The sequence below is a fragment of the Aspergillus japonicus genome (genome assembly GCF_003184785.1).
Source record: "Aspergillus japonicus CBS 114.51 unplaced genomic scaffold BO86scaffold_15, whole genome shotgun sequence".
NCBI classification, from domain to species: Eukaryota; Fungi; Ascomycota; class Eurotiomycetes; order Eurotiales; family Aspergillaceae; genus Aspergillus; species Aspergillus japonicus.
Genome location: NW_020291652.1, coordinates 70,587 through 97,294, shown reverse-complemented (window position 1 = coordinate 97,294; position 26,708 = coordinate 70,587). Strand labels below are relative to the sequence as shown.

The 26,708-nt window shown below is 56.3% G+C and overlaps 10 protein-coding genes across 10 annotated transcripts; 3 read left to right on the top strand and 7 right to left on the bottom strand.

Moving 5' to 3' along the window:
- Positions 1-343: 343 nt before the first annotated feature.
- BO86DRAFT_398216 (uncharacterized protein) lies at positions 344-1,846 on the top strand (the record flags this gene model as incomplete). Its single annotated transcript, XM_025673535.1, has 1 exon — positions 344-1,846. One exon carries the CDS (start codon positions 344-346, stop codon positions 1,844-1,846), a length of 1,503 nt encoding a protein of 500 aa, XP_025529069.1.
- Positions 1,847-2,036: 190 nt separating this feature from the next.
- On the bottom strand, positions 2,037-4,369 carry BO86DRAFT_408722 (putative transporter; the record flags this gene model as incomplete). The annotated part of the gene is made up of 7 exons (XM_025674360.1): positions 3,934-4,369; positions 3,672-3,889; positions 3,571-3,623; positions 3,174-3,516; positions 2,847-3,123; positions 2,664-2,786; positions 2,037-2,592 (listed from the first exon to the last, which is right to left on the bottom strand). Exons 1-7 carry the CDS (start codon positions 4,155-4,157, stop codon positions 2,037-2,039), a joined length of 1,794 nt encoding a protein of 597 aa, XP_025529068.1. The 5' UTR covers positions 4,158-4,369.
- A 456-nt stretch (positions 4,370-4,825) lies between these two features.
- BO86DRAFT_388071 (uncharacterized protein) lies at positions 4,826-6,695 on the bottom strand. Its single transcript, XM_025671765.1, has one exon. It carries the CDS (start codon positions 6,651-6,653, stop codon positions 4,941-4,943), a length of 1,713 nt encoding a protein of 570 aa, XP_025529067.1. The 5' UTR covers positions 6,654-6,695; the 3' UTR covers positions 4,826-4,940.
- A 580-nt stretch (positions 6,696-7,275) lies between these two features.
- Positions 7,276-8,429, top strand: BO86DRAFT_378057 (class I SAM-dependent methyltransferase; the record flags this gene model as incomplete). Its single annotated transcript, XM_025670609.1, has 2 exons — positions 7,276-7,351; positions 7,405-8,429. The coding sequence occupies 2 exons, from the start codon at positions 7,276-7,278 to the stop codon at positions 8,427-8,429; spliced, it is 1,101 nt and encodes a 366-aa protein (XP_025529066.1).
- A 328-nt stretch (positions 8,430-8,757) lies between these two features.
- On the bottom strand, positions 8,758-9,798 carry BO86DRAFT_426973 (glycoside hydrolase family 43 protein; the record flags this gene model as incomplete). The annotated part of the gene is made up of 2 exons (XM_025675540.1): positions 8,758-9,380; positions 9,432-9,798. The coding sequence occupies 2 exons, from the start codon at positions 9,796-9,798 to the stop codon at positions 8,758-8,760; spliced, it is 990 nt and encodes a 329-aa protein (XP_025529065.1).
- Positions 9,799-11,071: 1,273 nt separating this feature from the next.
- Positions 11,072-13,315, bottom strand: BO86DRAFT_388070 (putative isoamyl alcohol oxidase). The gene has a single exon (XM_025671764.1). The coding sequence runs from the start codon at positions 12,956-12,958 to the stop codon at positions 11,258-11,260; it is 1,701 nt and encodes a 566-aa protein (XP_025529064.1). The 5' UTR covers positions 12,959-13,315; the 3' UTR covers positions 11,072-11,257.
- Positions 13,316-14,311: 996 nt separating this feature from the next.
- BO86DRAFT_388068 (uncharacterized protein) lies at positions 14,312-15,998 on the top strand. Its single transcript, XM_025671763.1, has 5 exons — positions 14,312-14,622; positions 14,691-14,758; positions 14,823-15,202; positions 15,255-15,319; positions 15,381-15,998. Exons 1-5 carry the CDS (start codon positions 14,427-14,429, stop codon positions 15,767-15,769), a joined length of 1,098 nt encoding a protein of 365 aa, XP_025529063.1. The 5' UTR covers positions 14,312-14,426; the 3' UTR covers positions 15,770-15,998.
- A 3,472-nt stretch (positions 15,999-19,470) lies between these two features.
- Positions 19,471-20,793, bottom strand: BO86DRAFT_426945 (RTA1 domain-containing protein; the record flags this gene model as incomplete). The annotated part of the gene is made up of 3 exons (XM_025675539.1): positions 20,480-20,793; positions 20,290-20,425; positions 19,471-20,198 (listed from the first exon to the last, which is right to left on the bottom strand). Exons 1-3 carry the CDS (start codon positions 20,702-20,704, stop codon positions 19,471-19,473), a joined length of 1,089 nt encoding a protein of 362 aa, XP_025529062.1. The 5' UTR covers positions 20,705-20,793.
- A 797-nt stretch (positions 20,794-21,590) lies between these two features.
- Positions 21,591-23,459, bottom strand: BO86DRAFT_426941 (sugar porter family MFS transporter; the record flags this gene model as incomplete). The annotated part of the gene is made up of 3 exons (XM_025675538.1): positions 23,277-23,459; positions 22,431-23,189; positions 21,591-22,382 (listed from the first exon to the last, which is right to left on the bottom strand). The coding sequence occupies exons 1-3, from the start codon at positions 23,328-23,330 to the stop codon at positions 21,591-21,593; spliced, it is 1,605 nt and encodes a 534-aa protein (XP_025529061.1). The 5' UTR covers positions 23,331-23,459.
- A 326-nt stretch (positions 23,460-23,785) lies between these two features.
- On the bottom strand, positions 23,786-25,553 carry BO86DRAFT_388066 (phytanoyl-CoA dioxygenase family protein). Its single transcript, XM_025671762.1, has 6 exons — positions 25,408-25,553; positions 25,073-25,272; positions 24,809-24,915; positions 24,411-24,760; positions 24,265-24,319; positions 23,786-24,090 (listed from the first exon to the last, which is right to left on the bottom strand). The coding sequence occupies exons 1-6, from the start codon at positions 25,480-25,482 to the stop codon at positions 23,864-23,866; spliced, it is 1,014 nt and encodes a 337-aa protein (XP_025529060.1). The 5' UTR covers positions 25,483-25,553; the 3' UTR covers positions 23,786-23,863.
- Positions 25,554-26,708: the final 1,155 nt, after the last annotated feature.

The window sequence follows — 26,708 nt, the reverse complement described above, 5'->3', positions numbered from 1 at the left end:
TCTTTGAAGTGAGAATACTTATCTCGTAGCATAGATAATAAATGCTTACCGCACAGCCAATAAATAAAGGCATTGTCTCAGGCATCCTTTCGAGGATACCGACCCTCTCCAGCAACGGCATTGTCTGGCGTTTGGACCCGGGCACTTTCCTCCTTGAAGGCACTTTTATCAGACTATAAATCGCAGCGTGAAGCGTCGGCTCTGTGCAAGTACTCATCGGCTCCGTAAACCTTCGTCGCATACTCTAGTTTATTATTCAAGCGTGTTTGCGCTCTCGTCCCATCGCATAGACACCTTTCGAGTCAAGCATAGAAACAGACATCGAGCTCGAGACGAGACCAACATGGCAAGCAATCCTGACAACACTATGCCTAGCACGAGCAAAAAGCGGGGACTCATCTGTGACGAGGAGCGTGCTCGCGCGGCCAAAAGACCTCGGGCGGACTCCAAGAAGCCGCCACCTATAACGCTCCATCGCTCCGCTCGCCATGTTGCGGCGCCTGCGAGCGCACCATTACTTTGCACTCGGCCGTCCTTCGCCCTCTCGGAGTATGGAATCCCGGCTTTACCTCAGTTGTACTACAAAGAGGGGGTGGCTGCGCCGAGCCTCATCCAACCCCAATGGGCCGTGCGAGCCCTGGTCCACTATCATCGAGTCCCAGCTCGTCGACACAGCCTCGGCGAGCCCGGACAAGTGAATGTGCCTGTTCGTGTCCATGTCCTCAGGCTGCAGCCCATCGTACTCTGCAGCGTGCAGCAAACCATCCCCAAAGCTGCGGTTCTGCACCCCATCACGAACCCTAACCATCCTCCCAGAACTATCCCTGCGACCGACCCCACCCTCCTCGAGCCCCTTCGCACCCAGATCCCGAAGGAGATCCTCCCGCTCGCAGCCCGGCTGTACGAACTCCTGTACCCTAGCAAATGCCCCGCCACCGACCCACTGACCTGCGAGTGCCTCCTGGCGCAGGTGCAGGGCTGGTCGTCATCCGCCGCCACTGACATCCGGCAATACCGCCTCACCTCCGAACCCAGCGCCCTTACGACCATGACCAACTTCCACTCCCGAATCATGCACTTTGTCGAAGACTACCTGACCCAAAACTGGTCCACCTTCGCCCAACGCTTCCCCTCCCTGACCCCCAGGCCCCCCTCCCGCGCGGAATACCTCCGCGTCATCCGAACCTTCTACCTGCACGAAATCTGCACCAGGGAAATGGCCCTCACGCGCCGCAGGATCCCGACCCGCGGGCCCGCGCGCGGGTTCGTGATGGAGGAGTACAAGGCCACCCTGGACGCTTCCTGGCGTAAGCAGGTCACGCAGCTGGCGGCCTGGGAAGCGGAGCAGCTGTTCTGCGTGGCCACGTACTTGCGTGGGGTGTTCGACTCGCTCCTCGACCGCGAGCTGCATCGCGTGCGGCTGCATCGGCTCGAGGACGGGATGCGGCCGCTTCCGCCTGATGACCGCGAGTTTCACGGCATGCCGCTGCTGTACCGCGCCTGGGTGGAACGGGATCCCGTGCTGAGGCAAAGGATGCTGCAGGCGGCGGATCGCGGGTACCTCTGGCTGATTACGAGTCAGAATCTGGGGAATTTCCTGCGGACGCTGGGCGGGCATCGGAGCGCGGTGCGCTGGACCGGGAGTCTGTTTCGCGATGATGCCTCCGGGGCGCCGGCGGCGTGGCGCTGGGCGCTGGGGAAGGGCGAGTGGACGGTGCTGGTGGGGCGGAGGCGCACGGCTGAGGCCAGAGGATGGGGGTATGTGTTTCTGGATCGGGAGCGGTTGGCGAGGCATGGGGTCTTGACGGGGCCCCTTGTGCGGAGGGAAGGGATTAGTGATGAGTGAGGTGGTGGTGTTTCTTACATTACTGCGATGGCAGCCGAAATATACATCTTTCAAACAATTGTTTCTTTTTCTTCATGAATTTGTGCATCGCTCATGTAATATGTCGTAACCGTAACCGCAATGTAGTCTATACACGACCTCAACCTCATACCCTGACACCCCCTACAACCCCCCTTTACATCCCCCGAATCTACAAAACTGTCCCCCTCACCTGCCTGACTCCCCTCAACCGAATATCCCTCCACATCGTCACCCCAAAAACAGCCGCCGGCAACACCGCCAGCCCAACAATCAGCATCCTCTTCTGCGCCACCCCGTACGCCCTAACGGTAGCCTCCCGCTCCTCCGTCCCCGGCGCAAACTCCAAGACCCGCGCAATAGACCCATACAACTCCGCCGCCAGATACTTCTTCTCGTCGGGCAGGTACTTCTCGATGTAGACAGGGACAGTGCTCGTCCAGATCGCGCCGGAGATGGCCGCCCCAACCGCGGACCCGATCTTCGACCCCAGCCCAACTAATGCAAACGACACGGCGATCGTCTCGTGGTTGCCCGTCGCCAGCCCCGCGATCTCCTGGCAGATGACCAGCGTGCCGCCCGCGACGGCCTTGAGGATCTCGCAGGCGATCACGGCGGTGATGTGGCTCGTCGGCGAGCGGAAGGGGATCATCAGGGCGGTGCCCAGGATGAAGAGCGGGAGGGCGGTTAGGGCGGGGGTTTTGAAGCGGTTGATTTTGCGGATCAGTCTGGTTTCGTTAGCAAACATCTCATGACGAGGGGAGGTGGGGTTGGGGAATCAGAGTTGAAGGGCACGTACATCCCCACAGGGATCGAGATGATGCAGCTACCGATGCTGTAGATGTTGTAGATGTACCCCGTGTCGCGGATGCTGGTGTTGAAGACGACTTGCAGGTACGAGGAGAAGTAGAGGTCCCAGCAGCTGTACCGGTGATTAGTACATCCAAGAGGTACAGGGAGAACTGGGGGAAATAAGGCGTACTAGAAGCTCATGAACATCGCGCAGGCGAGGAGAAACGCGCCCAGAAGCGTCGGGTCCCGCAGCCGGCTGTACGGGACGAAGCACACCGGGGCCCCCGAGCGCTCCCAGAACAGAAACCCGATCACGCTCAGAACCCCCAGAACGATCATCGCGATGATGTCCGGCGCCATCCACCGGTCGAGCAGTGAGGTGCTCCACATGTTGGTTCCGGAGGTGGCGAGGGTCAACGGCAGCAGGATCAGGACGAAGCCGGCGGTGATGAGCAGCATTCCGATGGCTGTGCTCGTTAGTACTGTGCTGTGCATTATCCTCAGAGGCATAACGTACGGTCGAATTCCACGACATAATGAATAATCGTCTCCATCCGCGTCCGGTCTTGCGGCTTCCGCTTGATGACGCCCGCCGATCGGGCCTTCTTGCGCGTGCTCCAGAGGAGGAGTAGGAGAGGTGCGGTGACGAGAGGCGTGAGGACGGCGAAGATGCCGAATCCGGTGTACAGGGCGTCGCGTTCGTAGAGGAACTGCGCAGCTGCGGGGCCGATGAAGGTGGTGATCACGTAGGGAAACGAGGCGATGCCGTAGACGAAGGCCCGGTTGACGAGTTCGGTGGTGTCGGACATGAAGACGTGCAGGACGTAGTCCATGCCGTTGTAGCCGACCCAGTAGATGATCTGGACTTGGGTCAGGATGGTCCTACGGAAGGGATGGGGGGTGAATGAATCTACCTGTGCAGCAACATAGGTTTCGACATTACGACAGGCAGCCATCAGGACCAGTCCTGGTGATGGTCAGTATACAGCAACCTCCGTTGTGATCAAGCACCTACCCAGGGTGCACAAAGCGACCATAGCTGCAAAGCCCTCGGGCCGGCCCAGAATGTCGATCAACTTGGCGATCGGCAGTTTCGACACCCCGCCGATGATGCTCGTCAAGACGTTGGTCATGGCGATGAGCGAGTGGTCGGTGAACTCGGAATAGACATAGGGACTCAGACTGCTGGTCGTTTGCTGCTGCAGAGAGTTGACAAAAAAGATGATGAAGACCCTACAGAGTTAGAGGGGAGTCAATGAGGGCTGCGGGGAACATACAGTGCGTAACCCGTATACAGGGTCCGGGTGGACCAGACCGAAGCCAGGGCCTCGATCTCCGCGACTCCATGAGAGGTATGCTCGGGGGAGGACAAATCCGGGCCATCAGGGATGGGCTCGTAGCCATCGTCTCGTGGCGCGGGGACATCTGCAGGATGCGTGCGGCGGATGTCTTTGAGAATCTCCCTGGCTTCGTGGTACTTGCTCCGCAAGAACCCGAGCATGGTGGGAGACTGTTGCTGCAGGTTGTTTTGAAGCGTGCAGACCGTTCCACGGAACCAGAAATTCACTGTGAAAGATTCAGGGGAGGCGATGAAAAACAGCTGCAGCGGCCAGCGCTTGATGCGACTACATGAGAACAATCGAGATCGATAGGAATGTGCACGAGGGGGGTGGCATGAGATATAGGCTAGGCAGGGTAGACTGGAGGGATTGCTGACCGCTTGTATTGCGGAAGAGAGAAAGCTGAGGATTAAACTGGAACTGAAGCAGAGACTGCTTTCAGGTTAGGTGAGGCAGCCAATCACACGCATGACTCAATCCCTCCGCGGTGGATCCCGGCATTAGTCGCCTCCAACCAGGCGGTCATTGGCGGGAGAACCGAAAAACAAAAGGCAAGATTATCAGATGAGAATCCCATCTGATAAGATCGGGTCGCGTTATTCGGATCCCTCGGCATCATTGATGAATTGACAGTTACCCCGCCCGAGCACGGTTTTACTTCTTTTACCTGTCTTTCTCTATTGTAGCTGTAGTAATCTTCCACAGTCTTATCATCGAAGCCACATCATCCGTCTCCTCCGACCGTAGGAGAACACTGAAGCTACCATGCAGTAGTGCTCATCAGCCTGTGGAAACCCCCTCGATGTGCTGCGGCAAATACGGTGCAGTGACATGAACAAACTCTACCAGCTTTCATTTTCTAATGCAAGAGCCACGAGACTAACATCCATCCACATATTTCATACAGCGAATCCTCCACACCGCTATCATCCCCACAGCTGCACTCAGCAACTCTGCCCCCCACAGCATTTCGCATCCTGCACAACCTCCAACCGACAAAAGCACGACGCCCGAATCGGGATATCCGCCCCGGCTAACGCGACATTCCTCGCCGGCTCGATCGCCTTCGCCTCTTCCGTCTTGCCCAACCGCACCAAGCACTCATGATACCCATGCAACGCCCAGACGTTGTTGGGATGCCTCCGCGGGCGGATTAGCGACTCATCGAGCCCCAGATCGGCGCGGTACGTGCGGGCCGCCTCCTCGACCTCGTCCTGCTCCAGCTTGAGGGCGGCGTACGCGTGGCGCACGGGCTGCATCCACGCCCACGGCTCGCTGTAAGGCAGCCTATCCTCGAGCTCGATCGCCTCCTGCAGCGCCGCGAAGGCCACTTCGTAGTTGCCCGCGCGGTACTCGATCTCTCCCGTCAGCATGGGGATGCCTACGGCCAGCATGTCGAGGGCTTTGCTGTTGTACGCCCGGCGGGTGGGGGGTACCCTTTCACGGGCGGCGAGGAAGAGGGCTTGTTCGCTCCGGGCGGAGGGGATATCGTTGGTGGCGGCGTGGGCGAGCGCGCGGGCATAGTGTGTGGTGGCGGTGGTGATGGCGTAGAGGGTTTGGTCTTCGGGCAGTGGCATCTGCTTGAGTGCCTCCCACATGCCGAACCGCACCATTACGTGCAGCCGGATGGCGACAAAGTGCTCGATCCAGTCGGCCATCGGCGGGGATTGCGTGCAGAGGAGGGACTCCGGGATGCTGGCTTCCATCCGGGTGACGGCGTCCAAGGCGGTGCGCTTCTGGCCCGCGAACATGGCGGCGTAGACCAGAGAGTGGTAGTCGTGCAGTCGATAGAAGGTGTAGAAGTTGTTGTGGCCGGCTTTCGCGGCGTAGCGGTCGTCGGCTAGCGTGGAGCGGTAGTTAGACCGGATCGAGGCGCGCCAGTCTCCGATCAGGATGTCCAGGTGCGTGGGCATGTGGTGCATGTGTCCAGCGTCGGGGACCAGATCGCGCAGATGGTCTGCAGCGTAGATGCCTTTCTCGGGGGTGGGAGACATCTCGATGAAGTGGATGTATAGGTGCAGAAGGCCCGGGTGGCGGTAGGCCCCTGTCTGTGTGAGGGCAGTTTCGAGCACAGTCTGAACTTCCGTAGTTCGGGCCTTTGGGTTGGCCTTGCCAGTGAAAAGGTCCCAGAGGGCCCAGGGGGTGACATTCATGAGGGCGTCGGCGTAGAGGGTGGCGATGTCGAGGTCGGCGCCGAATTGTTCGTACACCGGCTTCATCGCGTCGGCGTAGGCGCAGTTGACGGTGCCGTAGTCTTCTGGGCTCAAGGGAGTGTCGCGAGGAAACCGCTCAACAATTGCCTTGCAGAGGCCCTGCTCGAGGGGAGTGGCGTTGCTGGACAGCTCCAGGGCCTTTTGGGATGCTTCGTGGCCGCGCTGGACGCAGATGTGCAGGTCTTTCCGATCGAAGCGTTCCCATGCCTTGTTGTAGTTGGGTCCGACAGCGTAGGCAAGACCCCAATAGCCCATGGCAAAAGACGGATCATGCTGGATGGCTTGTTCGAAGCAGTGGACAGCTTCACCGTGGTGGAAAGAGTAGACCCAGACGAGACCGCGGTTGAACCAGACACGCGCATCTTCGCTGGCGGTGGTAACGGTGCGCGCATGAGTGCCCAGGTCGAAATAGTCGACGCTCGCAGGAATAGCTTCGCGCGTCATGATGCAGATTGGTGAGATGCAAGACTGATATGATATTGGTGATGGTGAGGCCTGTAGAGGAGGACGATGCATTAAATAGCAGCAAACCCCCCCACTCGGTTCTGGTAAGGCGCGACGATAAGGCGGGGCGATCAGAATGTCAAAGACCGACCAGACGCCGAACACGTCGAGTCGTACGATTCACCTCTCAGCCTTGATGTCATTTTAACAAGATCCTATAGGTAGACTCACATCTGACTCGATTGATTAGGCTTTAATTAAGCATAATTAAGCATAAAATATCTCAAGTCAGCATTCATGCATGGTCTTGCAAAGGAATCTTGACTCGGCGATTGATTTCAATGCCAAGACCCAGGAGCAAAGGATCAAAGGCCGAGCGCAATCCGCCCCCCCCCGATTGGCCAATTCCCTCTGTCTTTTCTTATCGGTCGCCGTTCAGATGATTCCATTCCATGTCTGGATTTTCCGAGTACTTCCCCGCGCTGATTACTTAGTTACCACTCCCACTCCCACTGACATTTTGTGTCACTGTCAGCTAAGAATACAGTAATCCTCTTCACCTACACTTACTCTCACCGCGACTCTCTCCATCCTCATCCTACCTACTACAGGCTTCACACAAATGACCAGCCCAACAACCCGACAATGGCTCGCATCCCTCCTCGAGCCCGGCCAAATCCTGTCCATGGCCGTAAAAAGTACGCCTGCGCCGTCGCCTGGTTGATAAACCTTACTAACCTGATGACACTAGGCTACCTGATGGTATGCCTGGAGGCCATACTGGAAGGCCGCATCCTCGCCCCTCTCCTTGAAACCCAGCGCCTGCGTGACGAAGCCTTCGGGCGCTTCTGGGTTGCGTTTAGCGGTACTCTTCCCTCATTCCCTACATTCCTCATGTATACAATATTAAGCATAAGGATAGCACCACCCCAATCCACCCAACCCACCACCAATGAAGAGCAAGGGCAGCAGCAGCAGCAACAACAACAACAACAACAACAACAACAACAACAACAACAACAACAACAACAACCAACCCAAGACCAACCAGCAGAGCCAACAGAAATCCAAGGCTCCGCCGACCTCATCCCGCCCCTCCTCGCCACAGCGCGCGGCATCACCCTTGACCTCGGCCCCGGCACGGGCACGCAGATGCCCCACCTCCGGTCGCCGGCCATCACCGCCCTCTACGGGGTCGAACCCTGCCATCATCTGCACGCGACGCTACGCGCCCGCGCCGAGGCGGAAGGCGTCAGCGAGAAGTATACGATTCTCGGGTGTAGTGCTGCGCCGGATCAGCTAGTGCCGGTGTTGCAGGAGCGGGGTTTGGTCGCAGTGGTCGATACCATCCTCTGCGTGCGGGTGCTGTGCTCGGTGCCGGATTTGGCGGGCACCGTGCGCGGGCTGTATTCGCTGCTGAAGCCGGGTGGGAGGGTGATTGTTGTGGAGCATGTGGTTAATGCGGGACTTCAAGGGTTCTTGGGTGGGAAACGGGAGGGGAAAGAGGAACGGACGGGGTCCGTCGTGGCTAGGGTCGCGCAGGGGTGGTATGAGTGGCTGGGATGGCGGTGGTTTGTGGGGGATTGTTGTTTGACGAGGGATACGGAGGGGGCGCTGAGGGGTGCTGCCGCGGAGGATGGCGGGTGGGAGAGGGTCGAGCTGCGAAGGTATTTTGGGGAGGGGGTCATGCCGTATGTTGCTGGAGTTTTGGTCAAGAAGGGGAGAACAGAGGGGGAGAAAGAGGGGACAGTTGATGAGGGATTGCGGAGGAGGTGAACAAATTCTAATAGCAAGGTGCAGGTTCATATCCGCTTTATAATTGAGTGCACTTGTCAGGTTGAGTTGAATTAGGGTTGGCTCCTGATGGTAATGTGGTCTATGGCAGAGCATGACATTATCACCCAGAAGGATTAGAATAATATACCACGGCTTACTAAAACTTCGCTGGAAAATCTACAGTGCATGAATTTGGTATATAAATGTGCACAAGGGGCGAGCATCAAACGTAAATCGCATTTCACATCCAGCCAGCTGCTCTCAGACACCACCCCTCAAAGCCCAGCAACTATACATATCACCTCGAGAGCAACCCCTCCCACCACACCTACTCACTCGGCTCACTGAACACGGTGCTAAACGCCGCCGGCGTCTCGAACACAGGCTTGCCCCCACTCACACCCAACGGCTGCACCATCGTATACCGCGTATCATCGCATGCTCCGGCACTGCTATTCGACGCGTGGTACGCAATCCACGTCTCCGTGGCATCGGGGCTCTGGAAGAAGCTGTTGTGGCCGGTACCGTAGTTGCCGTTGGCCGAGGACAGCGCGCAGCTATCACCCTTGGTCCAGGCGCTGCGGGAGGTGGGGTCGGTCGTGCCGTCCCAGGTCAGCAGGGCGACGCAGTAGTACGGGGTCCAGCAGTACGAGGCCGAGTAGGCGAGGTAGGTGGTGCCGGAGATGTAGAGGGCGGCGGGCCCCTCGTTGACGGGGGTGCCGTGGGTCTCGAAGCTCTCGGTCGGCTCAGAGATGACGCTGATGCTGCCGGTAAGGCTGACGTAGTCGTCGCCTAGTTTCTGGATGCAGAGCGACTGGTAGGTCACGCCGTGGAAGCAGGAGAAGACTAGGTAGTTGCCATAGGCGTTGGTGCGGAGGACGGTCGCGTCTATGGACCATTCGGTCGTCAGCTGGCCGGTGTAGGTGTATTCGTCCCACGGAGTGGAGCCGCCTGATATCACCGTTAGTTGGAGTTTCAAGGGAGGGGTGGTAGGCTGCTTACCCGTGAGGACGTGGAGACGCTGGCCGTCCAGGTCGGTCGTCTCCCCGGCGGTGTAGTAGATGTACCACTTGCCACCCAGGTAGTGGACCTCCGGCGCCCAGACGTTGCAGCAGCGGCCGGCAGTGGAGGTGGAGTAGACGACCTTCTTTTCGGCGGTCTTGAGGCCGTCGATGGTGGTGGCCCGGCTGATCTCGAGATCCGTCCAGGTGGTGGTCATCAGATAGTAGTATCCCCCGGTGTACACCAGGAAGGGGTCGGAGCCCCCGGGGTTACGAATCGGGTTCGTAAAGGCCCCAGCTGTGGGCAGGAGGGCCCACAACCCAAGCAGGGCTGTCAACAGGCGGGTGATAATCGAGTGAAGCTGCATTGTGGTGGGTTGTAGTCTGCAGCTATGATTTCCTTTTGATTGTTCATGCCCATTGCAACTGGTTATATAGACAGGCATTGTGGTTGCCAAGCTTCGCCCCCACGGGGAGTCATTCGCGATGATCTCCATGGTCGATATCTCCCACCGGAGAGATACCCTTCGTAGTATAATTTTGATTTATTCACGGCAATGCCGAGGCTTGGCAAAGGGTAATTCCACCACTCCCGCTGCCATGCCCAGCCTGCTGGTAACCACGTTGGATTAAGCGCGGGGATGTTTACATATGCCTTGGGGCTGAGTTCTACTGGGAAGCTGAAAAGAAAGGGGGGTCCGGGGGTTCTCCCCCGGAAACGTTTATACTGTAGAACTTAGGGTTGAGTTCTATAAGCAAGCATATAGATCTGGTGTACCAAGTACAGTCCCTACTGTACACTTCAAAGGACAAAAAGAAACAGAGTCCATTCCGAACTGATGCCAATCCAACCATATCGATCCAGGCAAGAATTGTTCAATCACACTCTGACCATCCTCAGATAATTATTCTAGTCCGATATACGTGGATGGGTGTGGCCTCTTCCCAATTGGATGTTGATGTTAAGATATATAAATGAGTTGATAGATGTCAACGTCTTCTAGGGTTAAGCATGACATGGCCGTTGCGCCTGCATTTATAAATAGCGACCCGCAAAAGAGCACATTCACACAAAGAAGGCACCTGAGAGTAATCCATGATCTAAGCAACCATTGCCTTTACACTAATGTCGATCCGTCAGTACAATTAAACAATATTTGATCAACATAGACACTTCAAATTGCAATGGTAAATAACAAACAAGGATCATGTGTAGCACAGCTGCACAAAGTAAAGTCTCAGCCTAGAGCCTTGAAGCTTCGAAGAAATTACCCAGAAGAGCCACACCGCAAAGCCGACCGGAGCCGGATCGGACCCTTTTACTCGACGCTAGGCCGGATCTAGCACGCATCGTCCGGTCCAATCTGGTTCAATCTGGTTCAATCTGGTTCCATGGAAACGCTGAGCCACGCCGATCTTTACGCTTCTGATGACAGCGGCTGCAAAAATGACAAACCAGTCGACGCTCCACCGCCCACCGGCTAACTGATTCTGTGCTAGGCGGCACTGGCCCTCCAATAGCGCCACTCTACGGATACTATGGCCACGCACAAGTGTTTTATGCATGTTTCATGCATTTATTCAGGAGTACAGAGCAAATGAGTTCGAAAGTTGAAGCTTTAGACCATCTCATTATTCACACTATCGACATGTCCTGAACTCATTAACAAACATTACGTCTATTCGGTATTACACATATTCTATGCGCGCTGCGAAAGAGTGACCTGCGCCTGCACTCGGGGAGTGGGGGGAATACTGGCGACCGAAAACAGCATCTAACAACACAATCCATCTCCGTCTATACTTGAGCCTCCGTTTCGGGAATGCTCACTGAAAAGCAGCAAAGCAGGTGCTGTTGGCCTGGCTCTCCTGCCAGCCAATGCACTTCCAGCAGCTCAACAGCCCCGAGGGGTCGTACTTGTGCTTGATGGCCAGCAGCTTGTCGTAGTTCTCGGTACCCCACCAGGCCTCGCGCCAGTCCTCGGTGAACGGGTTGGCCTCGTTGCTGTAGGCCCCGCTGCCCGGGGTGATGCGTTCCAGGGTGGCCGTCATGTTCTGCAGGGTGGCGATCTTGGCCTCCCGGGTTGCGAGGGTGCTGTTCCACGCCCAGGCGCTGCCGGAGCCCAGCTCCCACACGGCCTGGCGCCAGGCCGGGGTTGCACTGGTCGATCCCTCGGTGTAGTTGTACAGAACCGGACCGACCACGGGGATGTAGGGGGTCTGGCCGTTCTGCTGGATCAGCTTGAAGAAGTCCATCAGGTTCTCGCGACCCTCGGCCGTCTCGAACACGGCGCGCGGCACCAGACGGCTGCCGGCGAAATGGGTGACGCCCACGCTAACGGCCTCCGAGGTCACGTACTTCGAGTAGAAGTCGTACCACGAAGCGAAGTGCTCAACCACGGCGGAACCACCCTGGGCCTTGGCGTAGGCGATGACCGAGGCGAGGGACCGCTTGGCCTGCGCGACAGTCATCAGGGGAGAGACGTTGATCAAGGTGCTGCCGGTGATGTGGCCACCCCAACCTTCCTCAGCCCAGCGCAGGGTGTTGTTAACGATGATGTCCATCCAGGGGAGCACGTTGGTGGAGTTGCTGGTGAATTTGACAATGGCCGCCGTAAACCCGAAGCGCGGCTCCACGCGGTGGGTGCTCTCGAGCACCACACCGAACGTACCACCGCCACCACCGCGGAGAGCCCAGAAGAGGTCCTGGTTCTGGCACTCGTTGGCGATGCGCAGGTTGCCGTCGGGGGTCACGACCTTGTACTGCACGACGCGGTCGACACCCAGACCGTAAACGGGGGAGAGCACGGAGTGGCCGCCCATCTGCACCCAGCCGCCGGACAGGCCGACCGTGGGGGAGTAGCCGCCCAGGATGGTGACGTTGTGGTCATGGGCGAAGGCGTAGGCCTCGTCGAAGTTGACACCGGCACCGGCAGTGATGGCGTTGTAGGTGGTGGTGGAGTTGGCGGGGCAGCCCTTGGGGACGAAGCTCGCGTGGTAGCTCATGTCCTGCAGGTTACGGGTCCACAGCTGCAGAGTGCCCTTGCCACTGCTACGGCCCAGGTAGTCGTGGCCGCTGTTCTTGATGACCACGCGCACCCCGGAGCAGCGCGAGTACTCGAGGGCGGCGCTCACGTCGGTGGCATCGTGAACCTCGAGGTAGTAGGAGGGCATGTTGCCCTGGCGGCAGTCGGTGCCATTGAAGGCCAGCGGGTCGGTGGGATCGCTGCTGTCCAGCACGCACTGATCCTGAGGGTTGGACGAGCACATCTCATCCTGGTAGTTCATGTACCCATTGGGGGTGTTGGTGCGCAGGTAGGGGTCGCTGTAGTTGGCCTGGATGGTGGCACAGGCGGCATCGTTGGGGGTGACGGGGTGGCCATTGTAGCTGGAGAAACAGGGGAGGGAGAAGGGCGTGAGAGGCTGGACACGACCTCCGACTGTCGTGTTCAGCGCACTCAGGCTGCAGTTGCTGCAGCTCGCAGAGGCCAGGCCCAAGAATTGGACCGCCAATGCGGCATACGACATCTTGTTCCCCGAAGACGCCATCTTTTTTTTTTTTGTTCTCTGCCACGCGAGAATGAGACAATCGAGAATGGAGATGGGGAATGGCTTGGGTTGAGGAAGAAAAAAATTGGGCAATCCCCCCGACGATCCCGCGTCAATTTATTTCTCAGAAAGGGACCAACTGCAATGGAAGAAATCCAAGGCAAAAATGAAAGTCGGGTAGCGGCACGTTCCGCACGAGGTCTGGCTGGTCAGTGTCTCTCTCGATCGCGTAGGATGGCGCAGGCTATTGAATTGCACGACTCAAGAAGTGGAGGAATACTGGGGACTGGGAGGGATGCGATAGAATTCGACCTCCGACTGTGTTCGAGGCTAGGCTACTGACTACTGCCGTTACTGAGGGAGCAAGAGGCCGTGAGAAGAGAGAAACAGGGAGGCACCACCACCCAGGACGATGACCCACAGTGACCTCCACCGACTTCTAGCCTTGCCTGTCGTCTCCAGCGGGTTTGTTTAAGGTTTCGAACGATGATTCGTGGCGTGGGCTTCGTTGGGCGCCACCACGCTTAACTGTCTTTAGGGCTCGGCCGTCCTCCGAAGCCAAAGTCTCCGCAATCGACTGATATAGACTCCCTCTATAGCCTCGGACTTGCATGCCTTTGCAGTCAAGTGGAAATCCTGCCAACCAACCGGTGTCTCAGATAGATCATCCCACGCACACAGCTTCCCACTTGTCGCCCTGGTGCGATATCTAGTTCCTGCAGGGAAAATGCGCTTCCTCCCCCCTGAAAGGCACGGCATCCCTGTCTAGCCACGACTGCCACGCGATCATTCCACCCCTTCTAGACTACGATGCTGCATGACGATCTTAAGCATCCCCAGACTCTATAAGACTCACGTTCCTGGGGATGGAAGAATCGTGCGGATCAGCACTGCAGAACTAAACGAGACTGGGGAAAGCCAGAGCTCCATGGCAGCACGGCTTGATCGATCACCTTAAAACACGGTTCAGGTCTCGTAGAAAAGACAGAAAATTCTAAACTCCGCCCTGGAGGTACTCTCACAAGCTTAACGCAGCGACAGCCATGGAAAGAAATTCAATAGTCGAGGATTAGAGAGCCCATTCGGACCCTCCCTTGCGAGCGGTGCGTGGTCCGAGGAAACCCATGACAAATGAGCGTGGATTTTCCACTCCCCTCCGCTCCCTCCCTGTCTTCCTCCGGTCGGAGATTCAGCTTCTGTGCCAGAAACCGAAGACTCAAACCTGTCCTTTAAGGTTTGGTGGCGACGCCAGCATAATTCTAAATTTCCAACAATCTAAGAATATTAATTAAGGTCACCGAGCGATCCTCAAAGGGGAACAGGCCGATTCACTTTAAACTTCCCCTCCGCCAAAAGTTTCCCACGATTTTCCTTACATGGAGCTGTGCTTTGCCCCGTTGTCGTCCATGATCTCAAAGGGCTGACTCGCACAGTTTGGCAACGCAGGATGACTTGGGAAGAGAATAGATACTGGAAAAATGCGTTGACTATCGTCCCGATCGTGGGAGCTGCCTTCGCAACTATCACCTATGCCCTGCGCCTGTACTCGCGGCGGTATACCACCGCTGGCTTGAAGTTGGAGGATTGGCTGATGGGCGTGGGTTTGATTCTGTCTTACTGCGCGACTGCCTTCGTGGTGGATAGTGAGTTCGCCTTGCCTGTGTCCTGAGGGAGTCTTGGAAAAGCAATGCTGATACGGTGGATTTGGCAGCTGCGTTCAACGGGGTTGGAATCCCGGTCTCGTCCCTCCCACCCAAGGAGCGTCATCGGATTCAGTTTGTATGTGCATAAGCCAGTCTTCAGCGATTACCATTGACTCTTCTTCTAACGGTTGCACCCACAGGGATCATGGATGATTCAGAAATTCTGGGCGCCGTCCGCCGCGTTCATCAAGATCAGCATCATCGTGTTTCTGCGACGCCTGCTCGGCACCCTGCGCACGTACACCCTCGTCTCTAACGGGTTGATCATTTTCATCGCCTGCTGGGCCGTCACCGCCCTGCTCGTAAATATCTTCCAGTGCATTCCTGTCCAGTACTACTACGACAAAACCTTGAACGGCCACTGCATGGCGGGCCAGCGGGCCTTCTTCCAGGCAATGGGCTCGATTGCTCTTGTGGAGGATGTGATCATTCTGCTTCTTCCGGCACCGGTGGTCTGGGGGCTTCAGATCACCATACGACAGAAGATCGCCTTGACCATGGTTTTTTCTCTGGGTGGATTGTGAGTTTACTTGCAATTAGCGACGGAACCACCCCCAACTGATCGTGCTTAGGGTCTGCATCTTCAGCTTGATGCGACTGATTGAGTTCCGCAAGTTCATCACCACCGATCTCGCCTGTAAGCCAGCGGCCTCCTTGCCCTAGTTGCCCGACCTCGAAAGACTCTAACCACCCCACAGCGTCGAGTGCCAAAGAATCCCTCTGGACATGCCTGGAACTCGACATCGCGATCATCTGCGGCTGCCTGCCGCTGCTGAAGCCCCTGCTGCAGGGCTTCCTGGGCAAGGTCAAGTCCGGGGTGTCGAAGGGCCGGTCGCACCCTTCCTCCGGCACGAAGCTGTACGGCTACCAGACGAGCAACACCCACCACGACGGGTTCCTGCAGATTAACGACCTGCATGGGTCGCAGCTGTCCAAGGGGGCGAATGTCGCCGCCAGCGCCAGTCGTAATAGCTCGGACGTGGAATTGCAGGGCATCGCGGTGCACACCGTCATCGAGCAGGACGTGGACGACCATCCGCAGTTGTCCTCGTCGGAAACGGTGTCGAACCACGGGTGGCCGCGATGAGTCAGCCCTTAATCCATCTTGTGCCGCGCAAACGATTGAAACAACAGCAATTTCCTATGCTGGTATCTGGGGTCTTGTGCGTACTGTGCCTGTGCTCAACCGGTCATTTCCGCCCAGGACCACCGCCAGTTGGTGGACACTGTCACTCCGAGTGTCCACATCCACTCCTTCACTTTATGAACACACCAACCTTCGCTAGCATCAAATTTAATGTCGATGATACCCCTCTAGAATTTTACTTCTTGTCTACTGTCCCGTGTCTTATGATCCTTCAATCCCTCGTAAAATTAATCCTGGCCGAAGCCTATACAATCCTAAACCGCACTATGCGACACAAGGATCCGAGAAGAGAAAAAAAAGGCTAAATAAAAGCCCAAGCCGCCGCTAGTCTCACCCCTCAAGACTTTTTTTCTGAGGTGCAAATCCACGACGCGCATGATGTCACAGCACAGCGATCCCGGCTTCCCCCGGGAGCAGACAAAGAGAGAGGCACGCAATCGATCGCCAACCCGGGGTTTCTCCAGCCTTTTGTAAGGATCTGTTCCACGGTTCGCACGCCCGTGGTCAGACCAGAGTCTATTGTGGCAGATAGCCATGGATCGGGGGATTGTCCGGGGCAGAGTTCTCTCCCGGTGGGGCGATGTTTCGTGCCGCGACAACTTCTAACAATTACGTCTAGTCTCTGACATGCTGAGCCGTGGGATAGGTTGTTTGAGGGAGCGTTAATCGGAGGTCTTTAGATGTATCTAATGCTGTTGCCCTACTGGTGTAACTCTGTAGATATACCTCAAGATGAAGTAATTCACATGGTCGTAGTGAATTGCATGTTGCTGCATTAGACCACTGCAGCGACCGGAGCAGCCTGATTGGGAGAGGATCGGCATGCCGAGGATTGGGCTTTTTGGTTCCGATTTATGCCCGAGCCCAAGAAATAAGGATCTCCAACACAGGAAATCGAACCCCGGCTGTCGGGTGAGAGACGGTCTGTATACTCACTCCATTTTGTGTGTCGGCTGTTGATCAATGCGAAAACCCACTGGAGGGGCTCATGATCTAGTATACAGCTTGACGCAGACTAGGATTTTGACCCAAGGAAAGAATAGACCTGCCTTATCTCAAACGAAGTCAATTCAATAGTACCTCCGTACTTTCCTCAAACTGAGGAAGCCAGGCCAAGGCTATATCAGATCATCACTTTGTAAGCTAACATATGGTCGCTAGCTCAATCTCTACGGCACGATGAATACCTAGTCATTAATGGTCGTCAGCTACAGTTCGATGACGGGAAACAAGCTTCAATGGTTCAATGGACCAAACAACTGCTAGCCTATATTGTGCGTCAAAGCTGATACGGCAGCATATGCCTTTACCCCGAGAAGAAGCTTTACTATCACCACATCGCCCACATGCCCCTTATAAGAGACATTGGCCCCAGAGCCCAGAACGCAGACACTCTTCACCCAAGCACTAGCTCATTGCGCATTAAAACTTCCCATATGCAGTCTATTCACCCTCGCAGGAATCATATCGGCCAGTAGGTCATACCCATATCGCTCAGCGACCTCGTCGGTGACCCCCTGGAGCTCTTGACGCAAATCCTCATCGTCAGTGCACCCAAAGGGATACTGACTCATCAGCAATTCGACCATATAGTCATGCCCTGCCTCACAGGCTGAATCAATTGCTCGGAGTATATGATCTTTCTTGGTTTCGGCGGATACAGCATCTTTCTCCAAGAGCAACCGTGCGATTTCCACTTGGCCATGATCTGCCGCATGTCGTAGTGGAGGATACTCGCAGCAGCTATACTCATCCGAGTATGGATCCGCGCCCTTTTCAAGGAGCAGCTTGACAAATGCCATGTCATGCTGGCTGATGGCTTCCATTAGCGGCGACGACTCCTGGCCATCGTCGATCATGGCACCCCTCTCCAACAACAGCATCACCGATGATTCATCGCCTCTCTCGGCAGCATAGCTGATTGGCGTCCGTCCGTTTAGGTCGGCGTCATTTGGATCGGCCCCTGCATCTAAAAGAAGGGCCACAACCGTTTCACACGATGCACAGAGTAGGGCCGTCATGTCCTCCTCATTCTTTCTGTTGACGTTGACGTTCTTGCCCAGCAGGATGCGCACCACCTCGGAATGGTCTTTCTCAGCAGCCAGCATGAGCGGAGTCCATCCATCTCCATCCACGGGATCCGAGTCAGCACCCGCCTCGATTAGGGCTTCTACAACCCCCACCTGGCCATGGCTTGCGGCCCACGCGAGCGCAGTCATACCATTCTCATCCTGGTGATTCACATCCGCTCCCTGCTCAATCAGCAAAATTGCATCCTCCTCGCGCTCGTTTCGGATGGCCCAGATCAAGACCTCGCCGTCTCGGGGATCGTTGAGATCAAACCCAGGGGTGACGGTCTTAAAAAATGTGCGCAGGTCGGCCAGCTTCGCAGCAGGAGGACGTGCAGCCAATTCATCATGGATCTCTTTGATCGACTTTCCTCGAAGGAGCTGAACCAGACCATCATGGCCAGCCTCAAACGCCGCCTCGAACGGCGTCTGACCGTCGCTGTCTTGGACGTCCAGGCACGCATCCCTCTCCAACAGCAGTTTGACAATGTCCGCATGTCCTTTCCGTGCCGCCCACGCTATCGGTGTCCGCTGGCATTCATCTCCCACATCCACTGCGGCATTACGCTCCAGTAAGACCCGGACGATCCCCTCGTAGCCCCGTCTGGCCGCCCAGGACACCGCCGTCCCGCCATAGCGCCAGTCCCGCGCGTCCGGATCCGCTCCGGCCTGCAGCAGCATTGTGACCAGCGACTCCGAGCAGCCCCGCTGCGCCGCCGCGATCAGCGGCGATCGCCCCTGAAAATCCGCCTGGTCGACCCGGGCGCCCACGTCCAGCAGCAGCCTGACAGTATCCTCCTCTCTGGTGGCAATGGCGTGCAACAAGGGCGTTCGACCGCCCACATCGGGGGCGTCGGGATCGGCGCTGTGTTGTAGGAGCAGTCGCACCGCATCTACATGGCCATTTACCACGGCCCACGCCAGGCAGCTCCGTCCGTACTCCGCGTCACGCGCATCCACCTCGTCGCCGTTTTCCAGGTATTCTTTGAGTTCGGCGGTATGTCCGCTCGCGGCGGCGAGGAGGATCGGCGCCTCCCATGGACAGAGGTCGTCGGGCATTTGGGGCCTTTGTCTGGGTGGAAACGTGGTGATAGAAGTGATGCTTGTTAGATATGCTCGGGGAAGACATTGCGTTTCCATTTCATGTCCGTAGGAGCGTTCATGGTCGCCAATGCCAATGCTTGGCGCGGAAACGGTACCCAAGGATCGGCGAGGGGATAGCCTAGATTCCTGTAGCTGTACATGTCCATGCTGTAGTCCAGATCCTAGGCAACTGAGACAGTTTCACTCACTGCCTAACTTCAGTGCGCTTGGGCCAAGAGGATTGGCTCCACAGCGCACCCCAGCAGTGCTGCTCACTGGTCTTCCGGTGATCTACTGTCAAACCATAATATATTAACCACCGGTGGCCGATTCATCACAACCTTAAGGCCCAATGTTAAGACGAGCTATTACTGCCCAAGACTGAAGGATCGTGAGCTTATCCGGAATCCGCGGCTAGCAACGCTTAGATGATATATAACAGCATGAACACAGTCTGAACAACATAAGCCATACAAAGCAGACCCAGCCCTAATTCCGCATGCCAGCATGTCCCCCCTCCAGCACCCCCAACTCCTCAAACGACTCCCCGTCCCCAAGCTTCCGTCTCATCCTTTCCTCCCGCTTGCGCTCCTTCTTCTCCCGCTTCAAAGCCTTCTTCTCCTTCCGACTCAACCGCGGGAACTCCGACCCTTCCCCCCTCAGCACCTGGCCCGGATGCACGACATTCAACCCCACCAGCGCCACGAACATGGGCACCGCATCGAACACATACTCGTACCACTCATGCGTCAACACGGGGTTGTTCACGTCCGTGCCGCGCGCGTACTGCGCCAGCCGGAACACGATGCGCACCGTGATCAGCGCCAGCGCGAGGTACATCACGGCCAGCAGTTTTTTCCAGGTCGGTCGGCACGGTCCGGCCGCGCGGTGCACGCGCCCCATGTCGAGAAGGCCGTCGCGCTCCATCAACAGCATTTTCCGGTGCAGGTGGATGGCCAGCCCCGTGAAGATCAGCACAAAGAACTCCTGCATCCCGATTCCGCCCATGTAGATGTGCAGGCCTCGCATTGTGGTGGACTGCGGTTGGTCCTCGCCCGTGGTCATGAAGGCGCCGGCGAGCTGGACGAGGAAGGCCACGATGTCCAGCCAGACGAAGAGGCGGGCGTAGTGCGTGGAGGTGAGGTTGGCCAGGCGGCGGGTTGGGAGGAAGAAGTGGATGAGTCGGCCTAGAGTCATGTAGAGGTAGGCGTTGATCCCTTTTGCGGTGTTCAGTTAGTGGAAGAGACTGGATGGCTGGAGGAACTATGGTTGAGAGCGGTAGGTTTGGGTAGAAAAGGCGGTGCTCACAGATCGGTGCCAGTAAAAAGAAGATCGTGTACAAGGTGCTGTAGATGTCGCTGTTTTGTTTCCGCGTGAGGAGGGCGCGGAAGATGAAGGCTAGGAGCTCCCAAAGGGCGCCCATAGTCACTACCCAAGCGTATCTCTGGGAGTTGTTAGCAGGATTGCGGGGCGGAGAGGGGTCCACGCCGAGGAATACCTTCTTGTAGATAACCGCTTGGACGAGGTGGCAGATGGTGGTGAAGCCGAAGAAGACACAGAAAAGTACGGCGGCTGCAAACGACGGCACGTACATCAAGATTGCGTCGCATGCTTCTGGCGGCAGATAGCCATTCTTGCCAGGTTGGGGATGGGAGCATGTTTCGGTGGAGGTTGCGGAAGTTAGGGCACTGGTGGCCGTTGCGATGGAGGTCGTTGTGCTCATTGCTGCAATGATGCTTGGATTATTTATCTACTCTCTTCTGCAGAATCATGACCACTTATATATACGACCCTAACCTTACTGTCTGCAAGATTTTGTCCAGGATGAGGCTCATCCAGGCAGCCTTGATCCTTTGTTGCAAATATAGATGTTGCATTCAGCCCGATCCCTGCATGGGAACGAGCAACAACAGGCTCCCCCATTGGTTGGCTCGCATCCGCTAAGCCCATTCGGGACTAGCTTTACTGCTGCCTGGACCCTCAGGCCACCGTAAGGCCAACGTCTGATCGATAGACGCTCGGGCCAATCACAATGGCAGTTGTGTGAAGCTGAGGTGCAGTCAGAGTTCAGGCTGCAAAGTTTCAGGCTGCGGAGTGTCAGGCTGCGACTGTCATATGGATAATGAATATAATCAGTTTGTTCGTGTCCGCGGAAATGCAGAGATTTATACTCCCACCAAGCATCTGGCCCTATTGGTGCCTCAGACATTTAAGCCCTCTAACCATTCTCACTCAGATGTCTTGAAGTCTCCATCTCAAATATGAATTAGCATTGGGGATTTAAATTCGTACATAAATCTCCCTGTATTCTACTCAGGGAAATGCCCACTCGATGTGGTCCGCAACGGTACAAGAATTGTCGCTCATAGTTCTTAGCTTTCAATCCGCATGTGCGACATGCTGGGCTCCACGGCTCATAATGACCCCTATGACAACAACCAACAACCAATGTAGTATAGATGACCTGAGTCAAGATTCATAAAAAAAGGGAATGCAAGGGAAGCATCCACCCGACGCAGTGGCGCCCCCACCAATTTATACAACCGGACTATCCCGTGGACAATCGCAAGGCTCAAGATATCAGACGCGACTTCCCTTGACCAAACGGCTTACACCACATTCTCCAGCATCTGGACCTCCCCGCACTTCTTCTCCGTCTCGATCACCGCCTCCGCCTCTTGGTAATAGTCGTGGCTCTGGCCATCGACCGCGCCGAAAAGCCGGTCCATCTGGTCGATACGCAGGCCCTTGGTCTCGGGGATGAAGAAGACGGCGAAGCAGGCAGAACAAAACAACATGCTTCCGAAAAACAGGTAGACGCCGCAGCCGCCGGGGCCCATGCCGGTGAACATGTAGGGGTTGACCTTGGTCACGGTAAAGGACCACAGCCAGATGAAGACGCCGGCGAAGGGCCCACTCACGCTGCGCAGGCTCGGGGGGAAGATCTCGGCGGCGATGATGAGCGGCAGGCCGTTGGCGCCGAAGGACCACATGAAGCCGTAGATCATGATGGCGGCGGCGGCGGCGCGCGCCGCGGCGGCGTTGACCAGGCCGTGGGCGTTGACCAGCTCGACGTAGGCGCCCAGGTAGTACATGCAGCACGCGCAGCCCACGCACGAGATCACCCACGGCCACTTCCGCCCCGCCGTCTCGATGAAGCACAGAAAGTAGATGATCGCCGACACCGACTTGATCACCCCGTACACCCCGGTCCAGAGTGTTGTGTTCTCCAGCCCGATCGCCCGGAAGATGATCGGCGAGTAATAGTTCACGGCCACCGCACCGCCCCACGCCTGGAAGGTTGTCATCATAATCACCAGTCCGAACCGATTGCGCATCCCCTTCATCCGCCCCTCCCGCCAGGCGCCCCGCAGATGGGTCAAGAGTCGGACATGTCCGGGCTGGTGCACGTGCCGTCTGTTTTCTGCTGTTGCTGCTGTGTCGGCGACAGTCGCCGTGGCGGTTGTCAGTGTCTGCTCGACCGCCAGCTGGGCCTGGACAAAGGCCACATCTTCCAGAATGTAGTGGTGGTCAACCGGGAGCTGACGCAGATATGCGAACGCCTTAGTGGCTTCAACGAGGCGGCCTTGCTTTAAGAGCCAGGTCGGGGATTCCTGGAGGACGGGGAAACACAGAGCAACGAGGCCAACGGGGATCAGCTGCATCGCCATGGGGATACGCCAGGCGAGGGAGTGGCTCGTGTCGATGTGGCGCTTAATCCCGAAGTTTATCCAGAATCCCACCAGGGAGCCCATCTGGTAGAAGGCCTCGAACAAGCCGGTCATCCGGCCCCGGACCGCGGGGGGCGACAGTTCGGAGATATAGATGGGGACGACTGAGACGAAGCCTCCAACCCCAAACCCGCAGAGCACGCGGCCTGTATAGAGGACGCCGAGATGGCCATTCGCTGCCGTGCACAGCACCGCCCCCACGATGGCCACCACGTCGGCGATCAACAGGCTGACCCGTCGACCGAAGACCTCGAAGATGAAGAACATCAGCACGCTGCCGAAAAACGCCCCGACGGAGAAGACACTGGTGAGGTTGCCCGTCGTCGCGCTTTTCTCCGCCGCCGACATGCCGTCCAGCCCGAAGTCATGCGTGAAGCTGGGGATTTCCAGCGTCGTGCCAATGAAAGAGGTGTCGTATCCGAATACCAGGAGACTCATGGAGATGGCCATCACCGTGAAGTATAGCCTGAGATTGTACTAAGGTCCGACAAGCCAGATGTTAGTAACCATGGGCTTTCTCACCAAGGGCTGTACATCCAGCGAACAAGGAGGCAAAACACTCACCACTTCCGGCGGCGTAGGCCGATCTTCCTTGGCACGTAGGAATCGTTCGAGCATTTTTGGTAGGAGCACAGAGAAGCGGAGTCTGAGAAGATTGTGGTGGCTGGCTTGAATGAGGATGAATAAGGGCCGTCACCAAGGGTTCGCTCTACATATGTATAGGGCTCCGAAGCCCGGCACTTCCCGGCCCCCTTTCCCCCGCACAAGTCCCGAACAAGCAACCTCCAATGGCAAAACATGGGGGGTCCCCAGGTTTAACCGTAAATCTACGCTACTGTAAAATAGCCCTTACAAATTGGAGTGTGGGGTGAATACCCGGAAACCCCGTAGTTCGGTGATCGGAGACATGGATCCACACCGTCCTGGACTTTGCACCCTATGAGATAGCAACTCAAAGTTATGTATTCCTGAACACACAAAACCAATGAAGAGACCAGTCGCAGAGCTAGATACAGCACTGACAAGCTCAATGGCCCATCGTCAAATATTTCATAATATAACTAACAAGCGGAGCCATCTCAGTTCCGAGTTTGTGGCTAGATCCGACTGTCGCCCCCCGATCCCTCGAGCCCCTCCCAGTTGTGCCCGTTCTAGTATGGATCTAGTCCAATCAGCTGCCGGGCTCGCTTGGTAAGCACTGGATTCTGCAAAGGACGTCGAATCGCCACATCGTATGATGGGTGGTCGCGTGGTGGAAGACGCTCCTTGACGCGGAAGTTGGCCGGGTCATGGGTAATATTCGCGCGAGATGCAAACGCCTCCAGTCGCTGCTGTTTGACTTCATCTGCCACGACACTCGCGGGCTTGTAACAGACATCTTCACCTGGTCATTAGTACTTTCGCCACAGAAAGCTCGGAACCGATGGAGGGGGCTGGGAAACTAGTCCGGGAGGGGACTCCAGATGGGGGGAACGAAGGCAAGGGGGCAGATGCCGGTGGGAAGGAGAAGCACACTAAAACGGAAAGCGAAGGACAAGGACAGCTCTCTTACAGGCGGCGAAGCGATCATTAGTCGATGAGGGGGGAGCGCCGTAGTGAATGGTGCGCTGGTAATAGATTTCGCCCCTAGAATCAGCATTGTCTTTCACCGTTGCATGTTGGGATGCGGACGGGTGGGTTGTGGAATATGTGCCTTACCGAATCCCACAGAAGAAGATCCCCTGGCTGAGCGCAGACCTTGACCCATTTACATCCCTTTGACTCTAGCCAGCTACACATATCCTCATCGACCAGCTGAAAGGCCCAGGCGTTCCACCCATTCTCCGGCTTCTTGTGCTCGAATCGCTCCCAGAGCTCAGTGTAATAGGCACTGGATCCGTCCAGAACCATCAGCCCGCCATCTTCAGGACCGTTAGGCAGCAGGTTGAGGATCCCTTGCACGCAGTCGAACTCAGCGTTATACGCCGACTGATCCACGTGAGACCACGGGGCGAAGATCGGATCCGTTTTCGGGCGTTCACTCTCGGGCATCGACAGGTTCATACCATCTATGCGAGTTGTGAGTATCAGTGCATTCTCCACCTGTAGACACGTACCAAAAGAGACCAGGAGTTGGTCAGTACCCCAGACCTGGGCAAACTTATCGATCAGGCCGGGCTCCGACTTCAAGTCCCAAACGAACTGTTCATGCCCGATTCCGTATCTTTTTTGAATGCAGACTTGTCAGGTGACGATAATTTTGCAAACGTTCATTCAGTTTAGAAACGGTGTAAGAGCAAGGGGGCGGTGGCCAACGAGAGGGAAAGAAAGAGGGGGGAGCAAAAAGGTCAAGAATGAGGATCAACGCCAAGGGTAGGTACCTGTTGTAAAGACCACCACGAAGATTCCAGGGCAGATTGGTGGCTTTCCGGGTGGTGGGATCATGGCGGTTGAACCCCAGATTCCAGCTTTCAAGCCATTCATAGCCCTTCTCGGCATACCCAAGAGCTTTGGCCCGCGGAATGGCCTCGCGAACGACGGTCCATCCTCTCGTCTGGAGATGCTGCAACCACTCCGGAGACTAGCCCCGGTTCCATCACTCGGTTAGCTACTTTGGTAAACCTCCAGCGGTTGGGTAGATTGAAGATGGTAAATGCGGCTCTCTCTGTGCGTAAATGGCCGTCCATTCTTGGTTCACGAGGCAGAAAAGACTCACATTAGCAGAGGCGTTGAGGCCCATCTTCAGAGTCCGATCAGTGGTAGCTGCAGCCGTGGTCGTTGTAGTGGTCATCTTGACTTGAACAGAATGAGCAGATGGTGGGAGATTGGATTCGATTTTGACCGAAATATTGGATATTTGATTCTTGGGCATGAAATTATGATTTGGTATAAAGGAGCCAGTTCGTTGTGGCTTCTTTTATCTTCTGCCCTGACTACGTCAATTGCGCAGCCTCACGCCACCCAGAGTCTCCATATGGCCGCGGATTGGTCTGCCGTCATGCTTGCCTACATGTCACAGCCGGCAGAAAGTACAAAGTACCAAGCGTCGCATAAAGAATATGGGCAAAACAAGGAAACACAAAAAAAAAAAAAAAAAAAAAAAAGAGAAAACAAGAGCAAAACGGTTTAACAGAAGGTCTGATAAACACCTCGAGTGGAACCGGGGAATTGACCCGACTTCGGTCCAGCCAACTTCCGCGTGCGGGAGGCTTGTCTATGTGTTTACCCATCGGTGGCGAACAGGGAGCCTACTATTGACTGAAGTTGTCACATGGGACTTGGTTCTCGCGACATATCTGACTGGAGATCTGGACGTGCTCCGATATTCAAGAGAGCATCTGATTGGCCGACAAGAATGCGCCAGAAACTGTGATTCACATGGTCCAATTCAGGTACACTTGACAGCTAGAGATTGAGCTCACGGACATGTACATATCAGACTGTATATCCTGCATAAAATACCGGTGCTGTGCTGGGAGAGAGAGAGATAACTCTGTAGTCTTAGAGAGTATGGTCCTTCCTTCTATGTCACTATGGGCGGCCAGCCATCAAATAACCCCGCCGGCAGGGGATCGGGTTGGGTAAACGGGAAGAGGAGATTTGTGTCGGTGAGACTGAGTGGTGAAGGTTGTGGTGCCCTACCGACACCATTATCTGCCGTTTGGCCCTGGGGCACGAAGGCAGGCTCGGTGACGACAGGCCGGGCCTGAGCAGGGAACAGATCATGAAGAGGCAACGTGTAGTCGGCACCTTGCAAAAGACGACCGATCTGTGATAGGGTTGGCGAGGCAGACGGTGGATATGGCGCGGTTCTCCTCAGCAAGTGAGAGGATAAGTCGGGATAATGCTCCTTGAGAACCAGATGAGTAAGGATTCCCCTTGTTAGCCATGAGCCGCATGTGTAAGGGCTGAGCATGGGTTGCGTTACCGGAGTTGGAGCATTGTTTCTAGCCTCGTCTTTGGCGCGGTGGCCCAATAGCAGGCTCCACCCCATCGAAAGAAGACCGGGGCCCTGAC